The sequence below is a fragment of the Portunus trituberculatus genome, chromosome 41 (assembly GCF_017591435.1).
Source record: "Portunus trituberculatus isolate SZX2019 chromosome 41, ASM1759143v1, whole genome shotgun sequence".
Taxonomy (NCBI): domain Eukaryota; kingdom Metazoa; phylum Arthropoda; class Malacostraca; order Decapoda; family Portunidae; genus Portunus; species Portunus trituberculatus.
Window position 1 is genome coordinate 34,445,352 of NC_059295.1, and position 10,518 is coordinate 34,455,869.

The following is a 10,518-nucleotide window of genomic DNA, read 5'->3' on the forward strand; positions in this document are numbered from 1 at the left end:
GAGAGTATGGGATGGTGGAAGACCCAAAAAGTATGGCAGAACTGTTAAATAGTAAATTTCAGGTCTTTACAAAGGAATCCAAATTTGAAAGGCCACAGGGTAATACATTGACCATCTATATGGAAGTTTGAAATAAAAGAGATGATGAAGGAACTGGGTGAAGAGAAGGCAATGGGACCAGATGAAGTCTCAGGAAGAATACTGAAAGAATGTAGGGAAGAACTAGCAAGTCCTATATACAACATCATAAAATGCTCAATAGAAAATGGCACAGTACCAGTAGAATGGAAAAGAGCTGAGGTGGTTCCCATATACAAGAGTGGTAGGAAGGAAGTACCTTTAAAATACAGACCAGTATCACTAACTAGTGTAATATGCAAGATGTGTGAGAGAGTAATAAAGAAACAATGAATCAAGTTCCTTGAAGACAACAAATTATTATCAAATAGCCAATTTAGTTTTAGAAAAGGTCAGTCGTGTGTAACAAATTTACTGAGTTTCTACTCTAGAATAGTTGAAGGAGTACAAGAGAGAGAGGGATGGGTGGTTGACTGTATTTGTTTGGATTTAAAAAGGCATTTCATAAAGTGCCACATGCAAGATTACTGTGGAAGTTAGAGGAGAGGGATGGACTAAAGGGAAGCACATTGAGATGGAAAATTATTTGAGAGGGAGAGAAATAAGAACAGTAGTTAAAGATATGAAGTCCAACTGGAGAGCAGTAGAGAGCAGAGTGTCACAGGGGTCAGTATTGGCACCAATACTTTTTCTCATATACTATATAAATGAAATGCCAGAGGGTGTAAACAGTTACATAAATCTGTTTGCGGACGATGCGAAACTGTGCAGAGTTATAAAGCAAAAAGATTGTGAAATACTGCAGGAAGACCTAAATAAGATCTGGAAATGGAGTAAAAAGTGGGAGATTGAATTCAATGTGGACAAAAGCCATGTCATGGAAATGGGAAAGAGTGAAAGACGACCAGTGGGAATCTATAAGATGGGAGATGGAGTAGAACTGAAGAAAGTAAAAGAGGAAAAGGACCTAGGAGTGACGATGGAAGAAAACAATCAACCGGTATGCCATATAGATAAAATCTTCAGAGACATAATTTGCTAAGGAATAATGGATTAGCGTTTTACTACATGGACAAAGAAATGATGAAGAAATTGATAAGTACTACTATAATAAGACCCAGATTGGAATATGCAGGAGTTGTGTGGACCCCCCACAAAAAGAAACACATAAGGAAATCGGAGAGACTACAAAAGATGACTACAAGAATGATTCCGGAATTTGAAGGGATGACATGAGAGACTAAAAGCTATGGATCTACCAACTCTGGAACAGAGAAGGGAGAGAGGAGATCTGATACAAGTTTATAAATTCATGAATGGAATGGATCAAGTGGATAATGAGAAACTGATCCTGAGAGAGGATTATGACATTCGGAGCACAAGATCGCAGTGTAAAAAATTGAGGAAGGGAAGATGTCTGAGAGATGTTAAAAAATATAGTTTCCCACATAGATGTGTTGAGACGTGGAACAGTTTGAGTGCAGAAGTGGTGTCAGCAACGAGTGTGCATAGTTTTAAAGAAAAATTGGATAAGTGTAGATATGGAGACGGGGCCACACAAGCGTTAAGCCCAGGCCCTGTAAAATTACAACTAAGTAAATACAACTAGGTAAATACATTTCAGTACTTGGACAAGGATATGATGAAAAAAATTATTACGAGTATGATACGTCAAAATTTGGAATATGCAGCAGCAGTGGTGTGGTTGCCGAGCTTGGAAAAGGATATAAGAAGATTAGAATGGATCCAGAGAATAACTACAAAGATGTTGCTGAAACTAAAGGACCTAACATATGAAGAAAGGCTGAAATGAATGGGACTGCCAACCTTACATGAGAGAAGAGAAAGAGGAGACCTAATAATATTGTATAAAATAGTTAATGGCATTGAAAAGACAGACAAGCAAGACCTTGTGCTGGTGACAGAAGAAGCTGGAAGGACAAGAGGACATGCAAAAAAGATTAGAAAAAGGCAGTGAGTGAAGAATATTGGAAAATATAGTTTTCCACATAGAATGGTGGAAAAGTGGAATGCAATGAATGGTGAAATTGTTACAGCATGTAATGTGCACAGTTTTAAAGAAAAATTTGATAAGTGGAGATATGGAGACAGGACACTATGAGCTCCGCTCAAACCCTATACAGTACAATTAGGTAAATACAACTAGGTAAATATACACACACACACATACACACACCGTAGTGTAGTGGTTAGCACACTCGGCTCACAACTGACAAGGCCTGGGTTCAAGTCCCAGACATGGAGAGCAGTGGCAGCTCATGTATAGGCACTGTAGGACTGTAGCACCCACTATTTCCAGTTGATATTATTCATAATGTTCAATACAAAATTAATTTTTTTCTTTATTTTTTTCTTTATAATTGTACAACATACAATCTTGAAGCAATCCCTCAGTTTAAAAAAAAAATGGAAAAATCTTTGTATGGAACTGCACACATCACAGTTTCAGCAGCATGGAATTTGGCTGCTTTGCACACATAGGAGGCTGCACGCGGGGCTGTGACGGAGAGGGAGCACAGTCATTCCTTCAGTGCCGATCTTGGCGCACTTGTGGAAGGTAGTACTTACTTTTTACTCCCAGTGTGTTGTGCTTAAAAAACGGTGTATCAAAGAGAAAATTATTCATCTTTTCGCACAAATTAAAACAAGAATGAATTTCATTTTCAAATGAATGGATAAAGATTGAACTGTGAGTTTAGATTAAAATAATAAAAAATGTCAGATTTTCTTCTTTAGGATATTTTGAAGTTTCTGAGTAAAATTTCTTATACCTGTGTGTTTCCTTTTACAAAATATTAAAACATGGGCTAAGAACTTTTTGGAGCAGCACCCCCACTAATTTTAGCTACAAGCTGCCACTAGCGTGGAGGTAAATAAGTAAGCCTCTAAATGTCTAACCCCTGTTCACCTAGCAACAAGTAGGTAAGGGATGTAATTCAAGAGCTGGTAGCTCCACTGTCCCAATGCGTGGTGCGGTATCAGTCCTATACCCAAAGATAGGTCAGTATGATCTTAGAGATCTTTCCATAGGGAAAAGGCCAGCTGGGTGACCAACAGGTGACTGTGGTGAATTACACACACACACACACACACACACACCGCAGTGTAGTGGTTAGCACACTCGACTCACAATCGAGAGGGCTGGGTTCGAGTCCCGGGGCGGCGAGGCAAATGGGTAAGCCTCTTAATGTGTGGCCCCTGTTCACCTAGCAGTAAATAGGTACAGGATGTAACTCGAGGGGTTGTGGCCTCACTTTCCTGGTGTGTGGAGTGTGTTGTGGTCTCAGTCCTACCCGAAGATCGGTCTATGAGCTCTGAGCTCGCTCCATAATGGGGAAGACTGGCTGGGTGACCAGCAGTCGACCGAGGTGAATTACACACACACACACACACACACACACACACACACACACACACACACACACACACACACACACACACACACACACACACACACAAACACACACAGAAAAAGAGAAGGAGAGAGATAAACAAAAACATGAAAATTTTTGGAAACAGTTTACAAACTATGTATTTGGAAATACATAGTACAAGTTAGCAAACAAATTGAAAACTCTTTCCAAACAATATTCCTGGTTGTGGGCAAGCCTTTAAGCATGCAAATCTTGACAAAAGAATATTTAAGATCCATACACACCAGCAAGATCCAAATACTCCCTCACCTCTTTTTGGCGTAATAAAATGGTGTTTTTGTAGTCAGATGTCTGTGACATTTCTGCAAAATAGAAAATATTTATTCTTATTTAAGGTATATTATAAATTTAAATAACAATTTTAACCTCTTTTACAGGGTAACACACTTTTCATTTTCCTCTCATTCAGAAAATTACCTGGCTTAGAAAATAGGAATTTTCTATGGATATTACCTATTCCCCAAAGTGAATGTTATGCACCAAACACAAGACAAACCTTCAAAATATCAGAAAGTTATTGTTGTACAAGTTGATAAAGAAGCTCAAATTAGGTGATACATAGCTGGGCAGAGCTGATGCCTTTCTACCAGTGTGAAGTTGTGCTACTACCATTGCCCTCAACAAGAGCCACTCACACCAGAAAACAGACATTGTGTGTTGACATGAAATGAATTAAATATGTAATCATTCACACTTACAGAAATTATTTTTTAAGTGATTAAGAAGAGACAGTGCCCAAGTGCTCACCATGGCCCTTCATTGTACTGACATCTTCATTGATTCACTCTAACCATCAATAGTAGTAAAGGGATGTAATAAATATAATTACATATTTATGATCCCTCTAATAAAACATACCTGATGAGTATCCTACATCACACAGTTGATTCTATTCATCAAATGATGTATAACAACATAACTACAGTTTATCAGACTCAACTGGTTACTAATAAGATTGCTTCTTATTGAAATGAAAATAAAAATGTAGGAGAAAGCATTTTATTATTCTGAAAGCTGCCACATCTGGAATGGAGCAAAAATAACATTCTAATGCCACTGTCAGAATTCAAAGTAAATGACTTGGAAGGAAGAGTTAATGAACGGTGTGACTAGGCAGTGAGAATATGAGGATGAGTATCAAATGTTGTCGATGAGAATTATGGAAGAGGATGACATAGGCAATAATAAATTAAGGGATTCCCAGCAAAATGTCTTTGAGATGAAGTGACTCATGCCATATGGAATAAGAACAAGCATGGGTAAAAGCCATGCAGTACATATAATGGGCAAGGAGGTAAATATGTGGATATCAAACAATTTTAACAAGTTGCATATCAACAGAGCCAGAAATCATTAAGTAGAAATTATTACTCCTCATCTGGCCAACCCATAAGAAGGCTGGAACAGTTCCCATTTTGTGTAGATGACTTAATAACATTGTTTACTAATAGTTAATACCATTTTTTATTAACAGAAAATAGCATGCAACCATTTGAAGCATTAGTATTTCTTACAGAGAAAGCTATTATATACCTTACTTCCCTCTAATGTTACTAATAATCCACCCTATTGTCTATGATATAAAAACTGTGAAATTAGCAAAATGCATACTACATTTTCCCACACTTCATGACAACTCATAAGCTCAACCTGACTAAGATATACGTACACACCTGAGATCTGATGCACAGCCTCATGGTACTTCTTCAGCTGGTGGCCAACAGTGCCTCCTCTGCAAAGGCTCAGGGTTACTCTGATGCCATGTCACCATGTCACGCACTGGCACCAGTTATCACATAGTCACTACCAAATATATCCTTGCAGCACAATGTAATCAAATTTGCAATGGACATTATAGGCACAAGTCATCCCCAAAGGGATCAGGAGCTTGACACATTTATGCTCTCTCTACCTATTTGATAATACATTATTTGTATAAATTTCCTCAAAGTCTGTGGTTATGGTAAAAAGGTGTTATTCTATGCCTTTCCATGTTAAAATTTTTATCTAGCTTTTTTCTCTTCCATATTTCCTTTCTCTGTAATAACTTGGATTCTTAAACTGAAAAACTGAATTGAAGACATGATGAAATGGAATGGTTATAGAATGAATCACTGGCAGGATACTCAATGATCATAATCCTTCGCCAATCAAGCCTAGATAAGCTAAATCTTAGATTTTTTACCACCCTTAACCAACCTCCAACTTCAATATAAAGTTTTATGCCTATCATATTCTTACAATCAAAACTTATAGATTTTTACCCAAAACTTATTATCTTAATTTGAATGCCATACAGACACAAATGAAATACTAAAACCAAACCTTTGTCCATAACTACAGTACCTTCTTTGTAATGCTTTTGAAATTCAGTAAATCTTTAAATGAGATGCAAAGACAACTTTTGTAGTGACTACATCTCAGGAAACAACCATGACAGTCACACAAATTATTCAAAACCATCTACTGAGTAATATATAAATTCTAGCTTTATTTGATTCACATGCCAGAGAAGAGAGAGAGAGAGAGAGAGAGAGAGAGAGAGAGAGAGAGAGAGAGAGAGAGAATGAATTTGTTTCTTGCATTCAGTCAAGATCTACTAAAAATTATAGAAGGAAAGACATCAAATTCCACCCATACATATTTCACAGATAACATGCCATTATTTATGCTTTAGAAAGTAAACAAGAGCTAATGGTGTTTGATAAAGACACTAACATAAAAAGATTCTTAAGAATGCACATACAACATCAATTTTCATCTTTCTTGTATAAGAGGGTGGAGTGTGAGCTGAACATGCAAAGCTTCCAGATATTCTGCACTAGGGTAGGGTTGAGGGATCAGGGGATAGTATGAAACACGTTAGTCAAGAAAAAATGAATATGAAAAATAATATTCTCCTTTATCCCCATTTGTGAATGCATAATTCATATCAATGAATAAATTCTTTAAGTAATTGATTTCAATGATAAGAAAATATTTAAATGATAATTTGAAAAATAACAATCTGGGTTTTTGTTTTCATTTAGGTATTTATGAAGTTCCAATACATGAAACTAACATCTCAGTAAATTGTAATTAATCTATAAGAGAATCAACTGCTTCAACTTATGGTGGGTCCCTAAGCTCCAATTAATCTTTTCAGTGTAGTCAGAACCATTCAGATTATAAGAAACAAGATCATTTGAATGCACAAGAGACTAGAAATTCCAGAAAATAACCAAGCATAGGGACTCACAGGTAATTGACATTATATCCTCATTGAGCCAAAACTGTCTGTGAAAATGCTTCTCTTCCCTTTCTTAATTTAAATTACTTGATAATTTGTGGTAAAATACTGTGTAGCTTGTGCTATTTGTGAAATCTTTTACCTGATTATGTGACGCTGCATATATTACTTTTTCTCACACATACACACACTTTCGTTGTCATCTAATATGGTTCTTACAAATAGTTAGTAAAAAGCATAAAAGAACTATGATGTGCTGGAGTTCTCAAACAACATAATCAAGACCTCACATCAGTATGTAGAACAAAGAAGGATATAAACATACATCAAAATAGCAGCACCAGTACGAAGCTTGCTACCCACTCGGGAAAACATTTTAGCTTCTTTACTGCAAGTTTCAAAACTGCGAAGCATCAAGTAACTAGCTTTTCCATCATACAAGTCCTGAAAGCAACAAAATAGAGAAGAAATGATAAGACACAATGATGGGTATGTCACAATGGTCCATAGTATACAAAACCATTTGCTCCACTCAGGGCTGACTTTACACTCCCAGGACACCAAACAAGATTATATTTTCAGCATCTGATATACCAATAAGCACTTAAAACTACATTATTAAATAAAATAATTGAAGAATCATAAATAAGTGCAGTTTCTTTTTTGAGATCACAATGAAATATAGATTCTGGCATTTTTTGAGCATATATCATTGTATTTTATCTATCCAATCTAACAATCAGTCACTCCCACAAATCCTATTACTTCTGCAGAGATTCCAATCAAGAATAGCTGTTACATCTTGTGATACCTTGTGACTATTTTGGCCAACTGGTCTCAGCTACAGGAACTGACGCTGTATCTTCTGTTTTGCCATAAGTAAGAGGGAATCAGATGCTACAGCTTATTACAGTGGGACCATGTCTGGTATGAAGGCAGGGAGTTGCATCTGCAATCTTCCACAGGAACTTATCTAAATGTTGCTTGAAAACTTTTACACTGCAGGCTGACATGTCTCTTAGGTACAAGGGTGGGCTGTTGAATATTTTTGGCCCTGCCCTGCTAAAACTGCCAATACTCAGTGTTTTAAGGTGTTGGTAGTTTATTCTTGGGTCTTCAATAGAGCAGAACCTTGGACTTCTCATTCTTATTTGGCTTAGCTTGATACCAATGTTTGGTACCAGGTGTCTTCCAAGTGTATAGAATCTAGTACTTTTCTCATCTTCTTTGGAGAGAATACAGTTTTAAGTCCTTTAGGCATTCTCAATAGTTTTCCAATAGTTTCCCAATAGTATTCCAGCTTGGGCAACACCAAACTCTTCCACAGGATTAGGAGGCACTCTTCTTCCCAGGTTGTAAAACTCCTTAGTAGCTATCCAGATTAGCATCTAGCAGATTCTGTTCTACCAATGTAGGCTGAATCTGCAGTCACTTCTAACTATCACACCCAAATCATGGAGGTTGCTTTTCATCGCTATTGGTCTTTTCTGGTATTGTAGCTAGTATTTGCTTTAATCCCTTCAGTACTGGGACGTATTTTTTACCATGTGTTTTGGGTATGACTGGACGATTTTATTTACATTAGGAAGTCTGAAGATTAATGGCTGGAGTCTTCATTGTTCTAATCCCCACATAAGTATTTGAAGCTCCATAAAATCACCAAACATAAACAGAATGAATATGAAAACACATCCTGGTACTGAAGGGGTTAATGGTGTCGCCAGTGCCATATCTCAGAGCCTCAAATTTACTTTCATTAAATAACATATTGTTAATAGTTGCCCATGTGTATATAGCATTCAAGTCTTCCAGCAGCAGAGCAGCATCCTCCTGAAACTTCACTTTTCCTGTGTCATCAACAAAGGAAGATGTGGTAGAATGCCTGACATCTGTATCTATGTCCCTGATTAGAGTCAGGAACAGGAAAAATCCCAAGACTGAATCCCTGTGATATGCCACTGATGACTGGGGAGCACTCTGATAGGGCTCCATTTACAGCTACTTGTTGGATTCTACCATGAAGGATCAATTTCCCCAGGTTTCCTCTAACACCTAGGGATGAGAGTTAGTGTAACACTACTCCTTAGTCCATCTTGTCAAGCACCTTAGTTAAATCAAGGTAGACCACGTCTACATTGCTCCCTTCTTCTAGGCCAGGTGTGGGCAAACTAAATCCCACAGGCCACCAAATGAATTCATGTGGTACGACAAACGTTAGTAAATTTGAAAAGAGAGAGAGAGAGAGAGTTAATAAATAATGTGAAATATTGTGAGTTTCATTTTCTTTCCACATGTGTGCATATGTGTGGGAGATAGGCTTTTACTTTAAAAGGGCTGCCGTGGTACAGTGGAACCATGCGTACTTTGGGGTCCGAGGATCTCCAAGCGCACAGGTTCGAATCCTGTCCACGGTCCGAGTATAGGTTGGGCTTCCTCACTCAGAGGCAACGGTTTCCTAGTGGATGGGTTTTGAGATAGGAGGTACCCTAAAAACTATCCCCTTTAGCCCATAAATTCCCGTGAAAAGTCCACATGGTATAAATAAAAAAAAGTTTCATTTTGTATTTTAAACATTTCAAATGTTAATCATTATGGGTTAGTATAGTATGCAGACCTATAAGATTGTGATTTTTTTTATGTGGCCCTAGCACTGTTCTAGGCAGTCCAATAAATGCTCTTGGTGTGCCAGCAGTTGAGACAGACATGAGCACCCTTTGAAACCATCTTGGCCACTGTCAAACAGCCCTTGCCTTGTCCTTTTTTCCAATACTTTTAAGGCAAAGGATGTCAACATAACTGATCTAGGTATACTTTGTTGCATCTCCCCTGCTGTCACTTTTGTGTATGGTGGTGATCAGTCCATATTTCACTTTCTGGACATTTCCCTAGGGTGAGAAACTTTCTCCATATCATGTATAAGGGACGTGCCAGCTCCTCCTTACGTTCTTTTAATAATGGGGCTGGCGTAGCATCAGGGCCTGCAACTGAAGAGGGGGTGGGGTAGTTTAGAGAAGGTACCTTCAAACTGTCAAACTACTTTAATAAAACTTGTAGATAAGTATAACCATAGAATACATGTGAATGCAAGTAGTATACATAAATATAGTTCATGATAAAGAAAATGGGCATTATGAGCTTGACTCAATCCAGCACACACACACACACACACACACGAGGAAAGCCAACCAATAACTTACTTGAGATTCGTTATTGTCCTATTTTTTGGCCCATCATTCCAGCCTTCTCACTTTCCGATGAAATGTAGAAACTGTTTTATACATGATTAGTGGCTAGATCAACACAGCCCGGCCACGTACTCTGCTGCAATCACTGAACTTCGTGTGCCCAGGCTCGCACAGCTGACACACTCCGTGCTGTCTGTACCCCCGGTCCTTTTGTAAATAGATAAATAAATAACCTGTAATTCACCTCCATGAGCTAGTTTCTCATTATGACTATCTTTATTTCTTTATTGCTTATTAGCATAAAAATTTCTTCGCTTGTTTTAGTTAGGCATTAATTACATGTGTAAAAAACTAAATTATTATGACCCTTACTTACATATTTGATTGACCGATGTGAAACGTCAAGATAGCTTCACATGCCAACAATTGTCCTTTATTTACTACTTACTGATGAATGAATGCATTGTTACACCACCACCACCATGCACATTGCACATTTCTCTCAAAGCATCGGCCACTTCCACAAAGATTAGGACATGATCATAGCTACCGAGTTTTTATGACCACCCAC

At 37.7% G+C, this 10,518-nt stretch overlaps 1 protein-coding gene across 1 annotated transcript in view; it reads right to left on the reverse strand.

Annotated features, from left to right (window-relative positions):
* Positions 1 to 10,498, reverse strand: part of LOC123516711 (protein SERAC1-like) — a 39,842-nt gene extending 29,344 nt beyond the window's left edge. The window contains exons 1-6 of the mRNA XM_045276311.1: positions 10,324 to 10,498; positions 9,960 to 10,154; positions 7,574 to 9,746; positions 7,088 to 7,206; positions 5,207 to 5,265; positions 3,783 to 3,835 (exon numbers count right to left, since the gene is read on the reverse strand). Coding sequence (XP_045132246.1) covers positions 3,783 to 3,835; positions 5,207 to 5,265; positions 7,088 to 7,176 — 201 coding nt within the window. The 5' untranslated portion in view covers positions 7,177 to 7,206; positions 7,574 to 9,746; positions 9,960 to 10,154; positions 10,324 to 10,498. The remainder of the gene's footprint in view (positions 1 to 3,782; positions 3,836 to 5,206; positions 5,266 to 7,087; positions 7,207 to 7,573; positions 9,747 to 9,959; positions 10,155 to 10,323) is intronic.
* Between the last annotated feature and the right edge of the window lie 20 nt (positions 10,499 to 10,518).